Raw genomic sequence first — 18540 nt, 5'->3', positions numbered from 1 at the left:
TGTGTCTAGCACACAGACAGATTGGTTGCAGGCCTCGACTTGCTTCCCCCTAAACAACACACGGTGGTCTTCCATCTCTTCCAGCGACCATACTTTTCCGAGGCTACCGCTGCCAGCAGTCACTCTACAGTGGCTGCATTCCTGCCAAGTCTTTCAGCAATATCGCGGAAGGAACATGCAGCTTCTCGTAGCCCTATTAAAAGATCTCGTCCAAACCCTCTGAGGTGCTGATAATGGTGTCTTTGTTGTTTAAAAGGCATTCTTGACTAATATCAATTCACCATGTCCAATATCAAAGGTAACTAACTCTCAGGTCCGTTAGAGCGTGTATTTAAAGCAAACCTGATTTGCATCCTCACAGTGGCACTACTAACGCCACTCGTACGCGACTGCTGCGAAATTTGAATAGAGATCAGCCTTCAGATGTAGAAACACTCCTTCCAAATATATTTTATGTCTCACAACCCCATCCTTGTGTTGTGATTTTTTTTTCCGTCAGTGTATTTATGTTTTAACGTCTGTTGGGCGTACCCTACTGCGAGGCTGTCAGTTCCTATTTTAGGTGCCCCGTCACCTTGGTGCTAGTGCGGTTTACGGTCGGACGTGTTTAGTTTGTAATGTCCGTTTAGTACAGGGCTTAACAACTGGCCGGTTTTGAGCGCGAGTACTCGCGTCTGCTCAGACACGTGCTCACGAGCAGCTGCAAGGTCGCTGAGTAGGGAAGGAGGGGAGGGAGGGGAAATGCGCGCGCACTTTTGAATAGGGCCGCAGCGTGCCTATTGAATTCGCGCCGACTGTGTAACGTTTAAAGTACTACGATCAGCTCTTAACAGTCACTTCGCTGGTCAAGAATTATGTGAAGTCACCGTTGTGTAACCCCAACCATACTTTCGCAGTTCAACCCCCATTGGGAGGAATTGTATCTGTTTACTGAAAAAGATGGTGTTGCAGTATGTTTAGTATGTCACAAAACGCTGAATTCTTTTACGAAATTTAATTTGCAGCGACATTATATGTCGTACCACGCGAAAGACTACGGACGTGGAAAATGTGATTGACCAGAACGCGCACATGAAGTTATTAAACTTAAAAGGAAGCTATCCGAAGAAGAACTGGACGACGAAGAAAAATCAACTGAGGCAGTCTCACAGTGGGTTACAAAATTGCTTTGCTTTTAGCAGAATCCCTGCGCCCCTTAACTGATGGCGATTTAATAAAAGAATGTTTGGTAGTTGCAGCGGAACATTTGTGTCCATCTCAAGTTGAACAGTTTCGGATTGTGCCATTATCTAACATTACCATTATGCGTCGCATACAGGACATGGCAGACGACGTCCAGAGCCAGCTTGCAAATATATGTAAAGATTTTATGGCGTATTCTCTAGCTCTGGACGAAAGTGTTGATATCACTGGAACAGCGCAGCTTGCCATATTTATTAGAGGTGTTAATAGAGATCTTCAGGTGAGGGAGGAGCTCCTCGATGTAGTAGCCATGAAGAACACAACAAGTAGTGTTGAAGAAAGTGTTGAAAATATAGGATTGTCGTGGAATTCTTTAGTTTCTACAGATGGTAGAGGCATACACTAAGCTAATAAAATTATGTGGCACGTGTACATTCTCCTTTATTTGTTTCATTTGTAGCAGTAATAATTCGTGAGTGATATCCCTGCAGGTGGCCGCGGATTTACATCGACTGGCGGCTGCTGTTGTGTGCCCCACGTGACTCTCCCCACTCTCCGCTCTGGTCCGGTAGTGGGGGTAGCGTGCTCACGCTGCTCCGTGCTCGCACCTTGCTGCTCACAGCTTGCTCCGCGAGCACGTATGTTGTGAAGCCCTGGTTAAGTAGTACCTACTGCGCAGGTGTTATTATTTCCCAGTAGGCGTGTCGCCAAGTTGATACTCGCGCGCTTGTGCATAGGAAGTAGCTTTGCTCTTCCTGCTTTGTATTCACTTAATCTGCTTAATGCTTCTATAGAGCAATTGTTATGATGTGTGTCGGGTGCGTCGATCGCTGGTGCTTATTTACCAAAATGTCACTAGCAAAGTCTGCTTAATTTGTGTTTCGCCATGTTTTACAGGCTCTTTTAAGTCAAGTGATATGACAATGTACATGAATGGCAAGCATATTAATGAAGTTTATTATGTTGCGGACAATATTTAGAATCATTATCATGGGTGGACTGTACATGTATGATATCATCTCCTGCCTGTTCTCAGTTAGTCCTGTTCATCTCCACAAAACATTTTTACGGAATGAGTTTTTGTAGCTGGCCAGCTGAATAAAATGATATGCCCCATCATAATTTGGTGAGTGGTTGTTTTACTTTATCCGTTTCGATTAAGATGGTACTTGTTCTGTTTATTGGCCAAGTATGTGTCTTCAGGATTTTTTGTATGGTTTTAGACGTTCCCATTTATAATATTTTAAGCTTGCTCCTCGTTAAACATGTAGCTTTAAAGTTTTACTTTTCGATTGACTACAATATCTTAGGGGCGAATACCATGTAATTATTTTATTAAATTATTACGAAACTTTTCGTCTTCCCTTGTGTGATTCTGTTATCTGGATTTCGCAAATTTTATTATCCATGGGCGGCTTTATAATTCACCAGCACTGGATTTTATCATTAAAATTTTGCGTTGCAGTTTATCTCTATTGCTGTAAAGATTTTGTATTTTTATTTCGTCCTGGTTAATTGTGGTAACTTTAACTGATTCTTCTAATGGTGACTAAACTGTAAATTATGCAAATGTGTAACCTTAGGAACTGTAGGTAATACGTAGATCCAAGTTATCTATGTTGGAAGCTACGCATTTTAATCTCGTACTTTATTTCTGGTGCCTTGTACTCTACAACTCAAGTTAAAACTACAAAACGGAAAAAAATCTTAATAACTTTTTTCATTTGGCACAAATAGTTCTTAAACGTTGGGTGCCTCACCTGACCAGTTTAAGTTATGCATTTGAAGGTTAATAAGCTGGTCAAACATTAATATCATATTCTGGATTGCCACTCAGGTTAACACGCCATGATTAAAAGTATGCTAACATGTTTGCTTCTCAATAGTTTACTTTCAATAATTATTATTAGCGCTACCGACCTATTGTTGGAGGTCTTACTCGTTACCTGTATTGTATTTGTACACTCCTGGAAATGGAAAAAAGAACACATTGACACCGGTGTGTCAGACCCACCATACTTGCTCCGGACACTGCGAGAGGGCTGTACAAGCAATGATCACACGCACGGCACAGCGGACACACCAGGAACCGCGGTGTTGGCCGTCGAATGGCGCTAGCTGCGCAGCATTTGTGCACCGCCGCCGTCAGTGTCAGCCAGTTTGCAGTGGCATACGGAGCTCCATCGCAGTCTTTAACACTGGTAGCATGCCGCGACAGCGTGGACGTGAACCGTATGTGCAGTTGACGGACTTTGAGCGAGGGCGTATAGTGGGCATGCGGGAGGCCGGGTGGACGTACCGCCGAATTGCTCAACACGTGGGGCGTGAGGTCGTATATCGATGTTGTCGCCAGTGGTCGGCGGAAGGTGCACGTGCCCGTCGACCTGGGACCGGACCGCAGCGACGCACGGATGCACGCCAAGGGGACCGCACCGCCACTTCCCAGCAAATTAGGGACACTGTTGCTCCTGGGGTATCGGCGAGGACCATTCGCAACCGTCTCCACGAAGCTGGGCTACGGTCCCGCACACCGTTAGGTCGTCTTCAGCTCACGCCCCAACATCGTGCAGCCCGCCTCCAGTGGTGTCGCGACAGGCGTGAATGGAGGGACGAATGGAGACATGTCGTCTTCAGCGATGAGAGTCGCTTCTGCCTTGGTGCCACTGATGGTCGTATGCGTGTTTGGCGCCGTGCAGGTGAGCGCCACAATCAGGACTGCATACGACCGAGGCACACAGGGCCAACACCCGGCATCATGGTGTGGGGAGCGATCTCCTACACTGGCCGTACACCACTGGTGACCGTCGAGGGGACACTGAATAGTGCACGGTACATCCAAACCGTCATCGAACCCATCGTTCTACCATTCCTAGACCGGCAAGGGAACTTGCTGTTCCAACAGGACAATGCACGTCCGCATGTATCCCGTGCCACCCAACGTGCTCTAGAAGGTGTAAGTCAACTACCCTGGCCAGCAAGATCTCCGGATCTGTCCCCCATTGAGCATGTTTGGGACTGGATGAAGCGTCGTCTCACGCGGTCTGCACGTCCAGCACGAACGCTGGTCCAACTGAGGCGCCAGGTGGAAATGGCATGGCAAGCCGTTCCACAGGACTACATCCAGCATCTCTACGATCGTCTCCATAGGAGAATAGCAGCCTGCATTGCTGCGAAAGGTGGATATACACTGTACTAGTGCCGACATTGTGCATGCTCTGTTGCCTGTGTCTATGTGCCTGTGGTTCTGTCAGTGTGATCATGTGATGTATCTGACCCCAGGAATGTGTCAATAAAGTTTCCCCTTCCTGGGACAATGAATTCACGGTGTTCTTATTTCAATTTCCAGGAGTGTATTTCTTACAACTTACTGGATCGTGTTGTAGTAAAGTCTGTGTGGTGTCACCGCCAGACACTTTAGTGTACACTTTAGTGTACGTCGGATCCGCGTGTCGCCACTATCAGTGTTTGCAAACCGAGCGCCGCCACACGGCAGGTCAAGTCTAAGACTCCCTAGCACTCGCCCCAGTTGTACAGCCGACTTTGCTAGCGATGGTTCACTGACTACATACGCTCTCAATTGCCGAGACGATAGTTTAGCATAGCCTTCAGCTACGTCATTTGCTACGTCCTAGCAAGGCGCCATATTCAGTTACTATTCTGAACAGATAATATTGTGAATCATGTACCGTCAAGAGCGACGTTCATCATTAATGGATTAAAGTTAAGTATCAACTAATTTCGTCCCCTTTCTGAATTCTAATTCCTTGTCATGTTCCAGGTCTCACGTCAGTATAGTCCTTCCCTCCTCATGCCAGCCTGCGTGAGCTAAATCGCGTGCATTTCGGCCTCCTCTGGTAACACAGTGTTGGCTCTTCAGCCAACACAACAGTTTGTCTTGTTAAAACTGTTTATAATCTCTGGTCCCAATAACTTAACACTTCCCGAACCAGCTCCTGTCTTTTCAGTTTCGTTTTTTCTGTGGTAATGTTACGAAGCACCTACTTCATGCAGTTTATCCCTATGACTAGAATAGTTATCGATTTGTGTTAGTCTTAAAGGACACTTTCGTCGGCAAGACGTTGTTGGAGCTCTTATTGCTCTAACAATGCCTGAGAAAACGGGAAAGGAGGATTCACGGTAATTCTCGATATCCAGCCTGTAAGACATCTTTATAGTGGTGGTGCAGCATACACACAGCATACAGTAATTGGAATAGGATTTTACAATTGGACTTGAAATACAATTAAGAGATCACGTTCTAGACATGTGAATAGCGTATTTATAGACTTGAAATAGTATTGGGGAGAGTGGGTTACTTGTAAAAATTAGCTGGTGGAATGTTCGTGTTTCGACACAGCGATGTGGGCTACCACCTGCAGGATGATGTTGGAAGGTGGCGTGCAGGATACTTTGCCTGAGTGGTTTACTGTGTTCGAATGTTACATGTGCATAACATGCTAGAGACTTATTCTGCATTGCATAGTATAACACCTAATTGGTGCAATACTAGTATCGTAGCGGTTGGCGGGACGTCTTTGGACCACCTCTTCTGACAGATGTTTTGGGTCTTCCAAAGGCTACAGATGAGTTAGAGATAACGACAGTTTACAAATCGTGTCAAGTTATAGCATGATCACGTGAAAAGATGGTTCTGTAATGGGTATAAAGGTTCTGTAGTGGGTATAAATTCTTCTTTCTAGGAAGTGTTTTAGTGTAGAGCCCGCCTCCTTTTCTGGATACAGAAAATGTTCGACTGCTGCCCTGGCCAGCACATTCTCCAGATCTCTCACCAACTGAAAACGTCTGGTCAATGGTGACCGAGCAACTGGCTCGTCACAATACCCCAGTCACTACTCTTGATGAACTGTGGTATCGTGTTGAAGCTGCATGGTCAGCTGTACCTGTAAACACCATTCAAGCTCTGTTTGACTCAATGCCCAGGCGTATCAAGGCCGTTATTACGGCCAGAGGTGGTTCCTCTTAGTTCTTATTTCTCAGGATCTGTGCACCCAAACTGCGTGGAAGTGTAATCATATGTCAGTTCTAGTATAATATATTTGTCCAATGAATACCCGTTTATCATCTGCATTTCCTCTTGGTGTAGCAATTTTAATGGCCAGCAGTGTAGTTTATAAGCACACTTAACAGCTAAAAAAGAAAGAAAATGGGCTGCTGCAGACGAAAAGGCAGAAAAATCGAACCATTTGGCAGTAACAGGAGAGAAACCGGACTAGGGAGTGACGTCGAACAAACGGAGCAGGTCATAAATGCGAGATACCTGGCGCTCATTCTGTATACACCTAGGCCCCGCGTGCTAAGGATTTCTTATTTTACAAGACATATTATAGACCTGATTGAATGTTCAAATCGCAAAGACAGCACGTAGACGCTAACAAATATAAAGTACGGAGGCTACAAAAGCTTTTAAGAATGCGCTTGTAATGACTCACTATCTACTATTCAGGCTTAAATAAGAATGGAAGACTAATTTCTACAATATTTTTTTTTAATCGCTTATCTTCGTCTTTTGAAACCTGAACAGGTAATTCACTTGTTTTGCAATCAAGGTTAAAGCCACAGAATTATCTTCCACAAGCTTTTGGACTCACGTGTTCAAGGAGACAAATATTACGGATGTTTCTCGCAGCTTAATGGTTAGAAGACTGGAGTGATAGATAATCTGAAGGTGCGGATTTGAAAGATGCATTTTTTCCACAGTGTAGCTAAAAACTAGATATTTATTAGTATTCGAGAATATACTTGCTTTGTGTTTGTTAAATTACTGATTGGAGAAAGAATGATGGGATTTGGATGTAGATTTAAATTAAAAGTTGAGTTAATCGGAATGTTATTAAGAGAACTCAATCACATTCTCAGTTCGAATATAATAAATTTCCTCGAGACAGAACACCTTGTGTCCACAAGTCAGCATGGTTTTGGAAAGCACTACTCGTTCGAAGCTCAGCTGTCGCATTTCTTGCGTGATATCCTGAGAGTCATGGGTGAGCGGCAACAGGCAGATTCCATATTCCTAGATTTCCGAAAATCATCTGACAGTGCCCCTTTGCAGAGTGATAACAAAGGTATGAGCATGTGGAATAGATTCCCAGATATGTGAGCGACTCGAAGACTTCCTAGTTAATAGAACCCAATACACTGTTCTCCACGAGTGTTTGTCAGAGACAAGGGTGTTCTCAGGAAAGCCCTAGGAACGAGTGACAGGACTGTTATTGTTCTCTGCATACATAAATGACATGATAGATTGAGCAGCAGTCAGCAACTATTTGTTGATGGATGCTGTGGTGTCCAGGACGGTAGAAAAATTTAAGTTAATTCAGGTGAATACGAAAAAAAATCCTGTAATGTTTCGGTACAGTATCAGTACGGTGCTGCTTGACATAGCTACATGTAACACAGAAAAGCAATGTGAACAGAAGCGTTTAAGGACTCTGGTAGTGATGGAAAATGGTCGACGTCGGTTTGATGGATGTTTTTTAGGACAGTTTGGCTCTCCTTTAAAGGATCCCGTGTTTAAGACACTTGTGTGACCCTCCGCTACGCACCATATGATGGTTTGCGGCGTATGTGTGTGTAGATGTAGGATAACACACTACTATTTACGATTGCTTCTTGTTCATTAGTTCTGTCGTGTGCAGGCAACAGCTGTTTCAAATACTAAATATTACAGTGCTTACGTGAATAGCAGTTACGAACGTTTTTTTCTGTTCTTGAAGGAGTATTTGCTCTAGTAATGACACATTTTGCCTCGTTGACGTAATTGGTTTTCTGTTGGTGTGTATCAAATAATCAAGAAGTGAAGGAAGTGATGTGAAAAGCGTACTGTATTTGTATCGACAGTAAATGAAACTGGAACTCCTAAACGAATGTTTGTTTGCTTACTGTTAATACTGCTTTTTGTTCGTTACATTTTCAGCTTTCAGCTGGCATGCACAACATTTTTAATGGACGCGTTTGCAAAAAACTAACCTACGTATTCTTTGATGGCCCATAAACGTGTGCAACGAGGAAAGAAGCAAGGGATGTTATCGTATCTTGCACATATCAACAAAGTGAAAGACTATTGAAATGTCAAAGTAACAGAAATACATGGTGGTATACCACTATGAAGAATAGAGTTGTTGTTTTATTAGACTCTCAGCGCATTTGTTTCATTGTAGTTTACAGATTTTATCACTTTGAAATCTTACCTATTATGCGTCAGTGTGTGACTAATAGTAGCAATTTACGGGGTGTAAAACGATATAATTTTTTAAACATGTTCCAACATTATGCAACACGGTAAATGTCATTCAGAGAACGGTCTCAAACGCTTAAGCCCCGTAAAAGGATATTTTTCTTTAACATGCATGTAAGTCACTTTTTACTAACCTATATAACATGGAGGTGTACCTTTCCAACAGTAGTCTATTTGCTTCTTTCCCTAGAGTACTTCTGCCAGTAGCTCTGTCAGTTTTTCAGGAATAAGCAAACATGTAACTATTGGAATTGACGTCTACTCTGATCATCTGTTTCATTTTAATTTTGAATTTCATTTTGAGGATTTTAAAGTATGTCTTTACCATGCTTTGTGATATACCAATAGTTCATTTCATTTTCCATGTATCATTTACACGATAAATCTTAATGATGTGGAATGAATCATTTTATATTAACATCAGTTTTTTATAACTATGCCTCCACACTGATCGTTTATTAGTTTTTTGTTTTCAATTAAAGACAGATATTAGTCAGTAATTCCTACCACCACCATTTACGCATCACAATAATAGATCAGGAGTAATTATCAAAGAGACACGTTTTCAGTTTATTTTCGAATTTTACTTTGGTGTCTGTCAGGCATTTTATATCACTGAGTAAGTGATAAAAACTCTTGATCGAAGCATTGTAAACCCCTGTTTATGGTTCAGACAACCTTAATGTGGCCTAATGAATATCATTTTTTTCTTATGGTATTGTAATTATGTACATAATTTTTCCTGTTGAATGCAGTGCAGGCAGTGGTGGCCGAGCGGTTCTAGGCTCTTCAGTCTGGAACCGCGCGACTACTACGGTCGTAGGTTCGAATTCTGCCTCGGGCATGGATATGTGTGATGTCCTTAGGTTAATTAGGTTTAAGTAGTTCTAAGTTCTAGGGGTTGCTCAGAGCCGTTTTTGAATTTGAATGCAGTGGTTTGTTTACTACAAACTTCATGAGGGAATAACTGTACAGTGAAGCCGATAGATTGCTAACGGCCAGCAGCAAGCAGGAACGCCTAAAAAAGTATTCACTTAAATTTTCTGCCAAAGCCTTCAGAACGGAAGCGCGCGCGCACACACACACACACACACACACACACACACACACACACACACACCACACGACCGCTGTGTCCAGTTCAATCCAGGGTATGTTTTAATGTGGAAAGAAATTTGAACAATGAATAATTATCGACGGGAGGAATTTAGGGCATGCTATGGAGCACCAACAACCAGCGTGATCACTTACCCATATGTTGTGGGTGGACGAGACCGTTGATGCAGTGTGGTTCTGATGTAGGAACGCTTGCGGTTTGGAAGACAATGAAAAACACAGAAAAGATTGAGAGGAAACAGCGCAGCCATAATTCGTGTACACGGTATAAAGTACTGCTTCAACGGCTCCACTTACGAATGAAATGTGATATCTTTAAACTTTGGATTACAATCGGCTCGATTACTACACCCCTAAACGAGACAAGCTGCCATTTTTGATGGAGCAACTGCGCCTCCACACAAACAAAGCACAAGGTGCTGCTTAGGATACGATCAAAAAAGCTGACACCGTTCCCCAACGGTCAAAACTAAGCGCGGTCACATCAGGGTGATATCACGGGAAAGCAGCTCCGAAGTGAACCGTGAGGGTATAACTACCTAATGTTTTGGGCTATACAAGATGGCGGAGGTCAGCTTCAAATTTGTGACGTAATGACAACTCCCATGTTGTTTTATCTCTGTGTTTATGTGTACACTTTCACAGAAATAATGCATATTTTTGAGCTAGGCGCCTATTATGCTAAAGGGTACGTGATTTTCCATGGCATATCTTCCAACATGGCGCCACTAAGCAATTGACTATCTTATTTTAATACTACGCTGATACTGATTCTCGAGGAAGGGATGGAAAGTGCTTCCGCCATCTTGGATTTTTACTTTATTTTATTTGTTAAAACTACATTCTGACTGCCTCACTCATTTTAATTCTACGCTGGGAATTGATGGAAAGGAAGGGGGGGGGGGTCAGGGGAGGGAAGAGGGAGAATATGACGTGACTTATCACTTGATGGTAATAACAGCGTTACTAATAAGAGAGGCGGGGCTTGTGAAGTCAACTTAACGTGCATTCCGAAGTGGTCACATGACTACAGTCGTTGCATTCCACAATGGATCAGAAATCACATGGCTATCCTGCTCGCAATGGGGAAGCATACAGCGTTAAAAAATGGTAAATTTTTGTATTTCCAAACATTTGCATAAGGTTAATTAACAATAGGTCTGAATATCAGTCGACTATTTAATTTTTACGTATAATTCTTGTATGTTGGTAAGAAAATAATCCGGATTTTCTAGCACTTTGTTTGCAATGGAAAGGAACGTGCTGTGTGGCTGTTTCTTGGCCAAATGCAGCAGATACACGTGTGTGCCTGTATGCTCCAAACACGATCTGATTACGCCCTTGCCTTGTAGCGTGAGACGCTGACAATTCAGTAACGGCAGGCTGTGCTAAAGGTACAATAAAGTGACTAATACTCTGATCGATAAAGTCACAAATGACGTGATTGTTCTAGTTTGAGTTTGTTTTGTAGGTTCCCATAACAAAATAGTTTTTGCTTTGGAGCCACACTGGGTTTGATATTGCCAAATATTTTTGTACATCTTTAGTTCTTTATTTCGGGTACAAATTTACAAAGCAAATATCCTGAACAATGTGTTCCATTTTATTTCATTGCTTCCCGACTGTCGGAGGGTGTCTTACGTTCCGCAGTAGATCGGTTTCCGACGGGGGGGGGTTATTGTATCTGTAGTGGGTGTTGTGTGCTAATAAGTGGTTATTGATTATGATCTTTAGAGCGCACATATTCTATAATAGATTCCTTCCATGGTCAGTCTTTACAGACAACACCCTTCCAGGTGAAGCTACGCAGATACTGAAAAAGCTTGCATAAATACATTTAAAAATTTTCGCGAAAATCCCTCCCATACATCTAATACTTGGGCTTATAACTTTTTAATATTTTACTGCTGAGTCACATCTGACTACTAGTCATGTATGTATTCGAAACGGTAAACACAACACTGTCTAAATACAAGATGAACTTGAAGTTCCTTGGTGCCTGAGTGCTCTATATCTGGTTTTTCTTCTTAAGTGCTTCGTCATTTCTGTGTAGCGATATTTCAGACGTATGTACTGTAAAATTCTCATTGGGTTAGAGTTCTACGTGCCTATCAGTAAACAGATAAAGCTCACATGTACAGCACGATGGAGAAAATCGGTGTCATTGTTGTTTGGAGGAAGCAACAATACAACGGCATGAAACGAATAAGAGAATCCATGGAAAACGTAACTCGCAGTGGCAGGGCCATGTTCTATTCTCGCTCGTCTCAAAACGAGTCGAGTATCATGCGCTGCTTTGTCTCCAATGGTAAGGACAGTTTCCCTTCAGCGCGAAGGAAAAAAATGTCATATCTTGAGACCCTGCGCGTCGCCTAGAGAATAGTTTATTTTACTGTTTGTATTAATTCATAAAAAATATTCTTTTCGCCTTCACCTTTCAAGAGAAGCTCGTTGATGTTCTGATTTTATAGGCACATATCTAAAGCAAAGAAATGCTTTATCTGTAGGTTGATAGAGATAGGAACTTCTAGTGTGGAATTAGGAGATTCTACATATCATCTCATCGATAAAACGAAAATAGTGTACGGGTCCTTGCTTCTGACTTTTCCAAACATTCTTGTAAATTACGTCTCTGACCAACGTCAGTCCCTGCTTACTTGTATGAGGCGCAAAAGCTGTGGTCCTTACATCCTACAAATATTAGCAATGGTGCTCTAGCAACAAACATACCGTACGTGGTTTTGTTTCAGACAGCAGTACGTAGACACGGCACGTAAGTAAGTACGCTAGGGTAAAAGTGAGGATACGTATTCGACACCTCTAAAGGGCATACAAAGCAAGTGAACAAGAGACATTAAAATGCATACATCTTTATGGTTTGGTAAAAAAAAAAAAACTGTTCAACTTAACAATGATATCCGTCTTAATGGACACTACATGACGCAAGAAATAGTATAAATTGGCATCTTGTAACATCTCAGTGTAATGAATGAAATGACATTACTTTTCCGTCACGACACAGGGTTATTTGTGGGATCCGGTTCTCAACGGATGCGAGTGGAGGGTGTGCAGAGAGTCTTGCTGAGCTTTCCAACGTTGCTTCAGCTTCAATTTCAGCCTCATCTTCAGCACGCAGCCATTCGACGACGTTCCACCCTCAGGTCGATTCCGCCAATTGGTGTCAACAAGATGTTATTTGGAGCCATGCGTAGCTTCGACTGCTTGTCTCCGACGGGCAGAAAGTCAAATTTCGACAGCAGATGTACCAGCGCCACCTTCACCTGCATCAACCCAAAACGCATCCCTGCAACAAAGTAAAAGTACCTTCAGTTCGTTGCACATGTAATTGATAATGTTACTTTTCTTCAGTCTTGAATTGTCGGTATGAGTGAAAAACTGAATTTCATTCGTTCCGCGTAAGACTGCAATGAAATTCGAAATACTTCGTTATAATGAACTAGTGCTGAGTCAAACCAATCAGAGAGAGGAATTAAGTGTACAAAAACGGAGAAATCCAGTAGTAAAACTGGTGTAATGAATACAGTCCACACAACAAATCACCCCATTCCTTTCTAGGTTCAGTTCAGTATTGCAAACTGAAATAAAATTTGACACAATCACCTTGTGGGTAAGAACTACCTACCTATCAAAGTTGTGGGGGTTGGAATCGGGGTTAAAAAGCTTTCTACGCGACACGTGAATTCCCAGACTTTATTTCAGAACGAGAGCACTTGGCGACTTGCAACAGACATCACACGATTTCAGACCTCCATGAAATTTTTTCTCGCTGACATCTCCTACAAAATGATGAAAGGAACAACGTTTACGCTTACTGTAGTGTCGGCGGAAGAGCCAACACCGAGTTACTACAGGTGGCCGAAATGCACGCGTTTTAGCTCACGTAGGCTGGCATCAGGAGGGAAGAACTATACTGACGTGAGGTCTGGAACATGACAAGGAATTAGAATTCAGAAATAGGACGGAATTAGTTTCATACTTAACTTTAATCCATTAATGATGAACGTCGCTCTTGACAGTACATGATTCACAATATTATCAGTTCAGAATACATTCTTGAAGAATATGGCGCCTTGCTAGGTCGTAGTAAATGACGTAGCTGAAGGCTTCGCTAAACTGTCGTCTCGGCAAATGAGATCGTATGTAGACAGTGAACCATCGCTGGCAAAGTCGGCTGTACCACTGGGCGAGTGCTAGGACGTCTCTCTAGACCTGCCGTGTGGCGGCGCTAGGTCTGCAATCACTGATAGTGGCGACACGCGGGTCCGACGTATACTAACGGACCGCGGCCGATTTAAAGGCTACCACCTAGCAAGTGTGGTGTGTGGCGGTGACACCACACTGCTTTTCAGTTGTTCACGCATTAAAAGTACCGCTTAAAGCATAACGTCATAATTTATTACTTCTTTACTACCAACTGTGCTCGCGACACATTTTACAGACAGTACCCACATATGCCGCTGAATGTCGCTACAATATTACATCATTGTACGACACGTGGTTCAGGAAATGTGGAAATATACCACTGGATACAAGTGCAAAATTATTCAGTGTACGACACACAGTTCGGAAGTTATGACGCCATAAATAACGAGATGCGTGACAAGTCGCTGCATCTTGCATGATGTTTAAATTTATTACTTCTTTGCCACTAACGCTATTCGAAATAAATATTGCAGACAGTATTGACATATGCTGCTGAACTACCTACGTTATTATTTCATTGTACAACACATAGTTCAGGAGATACGACGTGATAAACATTGAGATGCATGAGAATCTACCTCATCGTGCATGGCGTTTAAATTTATTTCTTCATTACTACTAACTCCATTCGAAAACATGGTGGAGACAGTATCCACATATGCCGTTGAGTGTACCTACAAAATTATAAATTGAACTTCATCCTATGTCTGGAGTGCTGGTCGATTTCCAATAATAAAATACCAACAGTCGTTATTTTGGTTTTATTTGTTACACAACCAGTTTCGGCGTTGCATTATGCCATCTTCAGGCTTGCATATAACGAGTAGGCCTAAACCTCGTATTAGAAACCAATGCAGCACTGTCAACTGGTATCGTACAGATTTTTTCCCACCTGCATGTGCGCTCCTTGGAGATGCTGACAGCTTTCAAAGGAGTGCACATGTCCGTGGGGGGGGGGGGGGGGGGGGGGAAAGAACTTCACAATACTAGTTGACAGTGCTGCATCGGTTTCTAACACGAGGGTTACTCGATATTGCAGGCCTGAAGATGGCATAATGTAATGCCGAAACTGGTTGCCTAACAAATAAAACCAAAATAACGACTGTATACCCTCTGCTTTATATTGTTTAGGTTCGCAACAACACACTGATCACAGTTTTACTTTTATTTTTATCCTGCTCTTTTAAACATTTATAGCTTTCATATTTAGTTTGCAGCCTTGTGTTTTCTGGGTTTTTAGTTCTAATGATGACTAATTAGAAGCACAACCTGTGAAAAGTTGTAAGTCAACCAAATGCAAACAAGGCATTTACGAATACCATAGAGTATTTCAAATAGATCGCATGCTCCATCTTGACAATTTTAAATTTCATTACAGTAGTGCTGAGAGCTTGAAATAATTTATTTCACAACCAAGGACCGTCATATATAAGTTGCTGTCGTGGATGAATTGCAGAGGGTTGTTTGACCCTCCAAAACGAAATGCACACAACGCTACACAGATAAGAAATGCATCTAAAGTGAATGGAGAGATAGTAGGTATTGTGGATCCACCTAACAGAAATTTTGTGTTTGATCTTCGTCAGCTCTAGTATATTTATTACCAGCTGACTTAGCAATGATCTGATTTTGCCTTACTATATAAGCACAATTTTTTTTAAAAAAACTTAAGTCTATGAAACGGGATGTATCTGACAGTCCAGTAAATAAGTTCACAATTTAAACGTCACAACGACAAGTTTAAGAAAAGGGGGTCAGTAAATAAAAATTTTTAGAACATCTCTACCAAATAAAAGAGAGCAGGTTAACAAAACTAAGTCCTGTAGTCCTGAAGAAAGAGGACAACGATAATGTGCCCCATAAAAATTAGAAAAGAATAGAAAAAAACATTAAGTTATCATCAGAAACTACAGATAGGATCACTTTTAAGTACTGAAGGCTCACGAGAAAAAAAATAAATAAATAAAAACATAGGCATGAGAAATTAAATGACAACATGCTGAAAAAAGGAAACAAAGAAAGTATTGAGTCTTCTTCCTTACCGAATCATCTTTATATTCTTACATGCCGGGGTTCAAGCATGTCATATAATCATGTTCACATCAACACGCTGCACTGTGGTCTCAGACAGAGTGGGCCATATACGAGAAGTGTAATGCAAGTTCCTGAAAGAGCTACGCGTCACATGTTCGTATAAATGTCTAAACGTCAAAAAATACATAGTAGCGCCAGGAAAAAAACTTTAAAAAGCAAAATATAAAAATTAGTGTTATATCAATTGAAGAAGTGCCATTAACAACGCTGTTCATTCCAGTTTTCCGGAATAAATGTGGAGCCGTATTTCAAGATATACCGATTTGGCACAGATTTTTAGTTATTAAGACACATTCATTACATTACAGGTCCACAGTTCGTGTGATTCCATTTCAGCTACTGTATCACTATTGATTCCACCCATTTTATTTCAGTGAGTTTCATTTACTTAATCAGGCACTTCGATTTTAGTTCATACAAGTGATTTAAATGTAAAGTTTCGTGCACAAAACAGCACGAACTGTGAGAGCTTTTGATAGATGACTTGTAGCGGGTTTATTTTTTCACTCAGTATAAAACTGAAAATTACGTGGATGAAGTACAGGGAGCCTAAGATTGACTAGTCGAATTAAATCTGGCGATGCTGAGGGAATTATATTAGGAAATAAGAGGCTAAAATAACAGCTGAGTTTTGCTATTTAGTCAGAAAAATAACTGACGACTGGGAATATTAAGCAAAAACTTCTCTGAACAAGATAATTCTTTCAACATTGAAAACATATCTAAATGCTAGAAACGCATTTCTGAAGGTATTTGGCTCGAGCTCAGCCTTGTACGGGAGTGAAACATGGACAGTAAACAGTCTATGCGAGAAGAGAATAATAGAATGCTGAAGATCAGACTGGTAGATCGAATAAAAAATGAGGAAGTACTGAACGATGTTGAGAAAAAAACAAATTGTGATATAGCTTGACTAATGAAAGGGATCGGATTATACACAAATGTAAGGTATCAAGTCTTTCTCGAAGTGTGGGGGTAACAATTGTAGAGAGAGGCCACGACTGAAATGGGTGTAAGTAGCTCTAGTTATTCAGAGATGACGAGTCTCGAACAGGATAGACTAAGATGAGAGTTGTATCGATCGAATCTGTGGCCTCACGACCACAACGACAACCATAGTAGTGATCGAACATTCAGCACGATTTATTATTTTGGTGTTTCACATTAACTAAATATATTTACCTAAGGTACTTACGTTTCGTGATATATTGGCAAAATCGTAATTGACACCAGATGTGAGTTGGTTAGGAACTGCATTAAACATAGATATCCTTCAACGTGTCACATATGTTAATAATCAATGTTATTGTGATACTTTTTCATCGTGTGCACTAGGCGTGAAAATATTTTCATATGAGTTATGTAAAAAAACCGAACAGCTGAAAATGAGACTTGCACTGTGTGGGTTCCGTACAAATTTAACAGTGTATATAGATAGTTCATCTTGCATTATAGGCTTTCATGAGTGAGCTTCCAAGTATCTAAATATGTGGCATAAAATGGTCACATCTTTTCATTCCATTGACTTACAAATATTAGCACCAGTAAAGGACTGTCGACTGTAATAACTGACATTAACTTCAGATTCTCTGTCCTCCGCTCCTGAGGAAAAGGGCAACAGTGCGATCCTATAAGGGTTCTGTTTTTACCGACTGAGGAACGGAATACTAAAACAACAAACAATAAAGGTGAAAGACGGAATGACTCACCAATGCAGATGCGTGGCCCTTCTCCAAAGGGTAGATAGCAGTACGAATGCCTGGATGCCTTCTGCTCCTCAGAGAAGTGCTCCGGGTCGAATTTCTCGGGGTTTCGGAAGAATTTCCTGTCATAATGGAGTCCCATGACTGGGATGAGCACCTTAGTTCCTTTCTCCAAGACACAGTCGTATCCTGGAAGCTTGTAGTCCTGCACCACCTCGCGATTCAAAACTGGAACGGGCGGATACATACGAAGGGTTTCTGAAAGAAAAAAGGGAACGATGTAAACAGAGGTGTTTTAATAAATATTCCACACTGGTCCTCGATGTGGTGTTTTATCTCCCTTAGCGATTGCAGTTCAGTTGTTATCTGAAAATAAGTCAAAGGATGTACAAGCGTGGTATTTACAATAGAGAAATAGAAGATGTGTTAATCTTTAAGTCCTAAACCGTTTGGTCAATTAACTGTTTTCTGAAGGACTTTGCCAACTGCTAAGTATTTTACGAAACGCACTACAGGCAGGTATCAATATGTGCTGTTTTGTCACTGTCGGTTTGTTAATAACCATCATCCCACATAATAATACATCTATTATTTATGTACCATGTCATGTTTTTTATGGCCTGCTTTCTGATGTACCTGTTATTTTCATCATTAAGTGTAGCAAAGTGTGTATTAGGAGTGGACAGCATGAGCAGTACATATTCCGAATTATTCTTCGGAGGAGTGAAAGACACTGAACATCACTGTGCAGGTTTTCATGCCCACTTCACATGCTGATTAGGATTAAAAAAAGAGAGTAGCGTACAGAACAATTAACAAAATGCCTGAAGGCGATGGACTTTTAATTCTTCTGGGTGCCTGTATTGCTGTTAGATTGAAGGGAGTGGAAGGTAGGGTTGCTACAAAATAGGATACTCATTAACAGTAGTCAGCGTATATTCAAGTGAAAACGCTTAAACTTGGGAG

The 18540-nt window shown here is 41.5% G+C and overlaps 1 protein-coding gene across 1 annotated transcript in view; it reads right to left on the bottom strand.

Annotated features, from left to right (window-relative positions):
- Positions 1-12442: 12442 nt before the first annotated feature.
- LOC124615446 (cytochrome P450 6k1-like) overlaps positions 12443-18540 on the bottom strand; it is a 30918-nt gene continuing 24820 nt past the window's right edge. Inside the window, exons 4-5 of the mRNA XM_047143338.1 lie at positions 17581-17832; positions 12443-12857 (exon numbers count right to left, since the gene is read on the bottom strand). Of these exons, the coding sequence (XP_046999294.1) occupies positions 12679-12857; positions 17581-17832 (431 nt within the window). The 3' untranslated portion in view covers positions 12443-12678. The remainder of the gene's footprint in view (positions 12858-17580; positions 17833-18540) is intronic.

The sequence above is a fragment of the Schistocerca americana genome, chromosome 5, assembly GCF_021461395.2.
Source record: "Schistocerca americana isolate TAMUIC-IGC-003095 chromosome 5, iqSchAmer2.1, whole genome shotgun sequence".
Classification (NCBI taxonomy): domain Eukaryota; kingdom Metazoa; phylum Arthropoda; class Insecta; order Orthoptera; family Acrididae; genus Schistocerca; species Schistocerca americana.
This window is presented reverse-complemented; position numbering and strand designations above follow the sequence as displayed.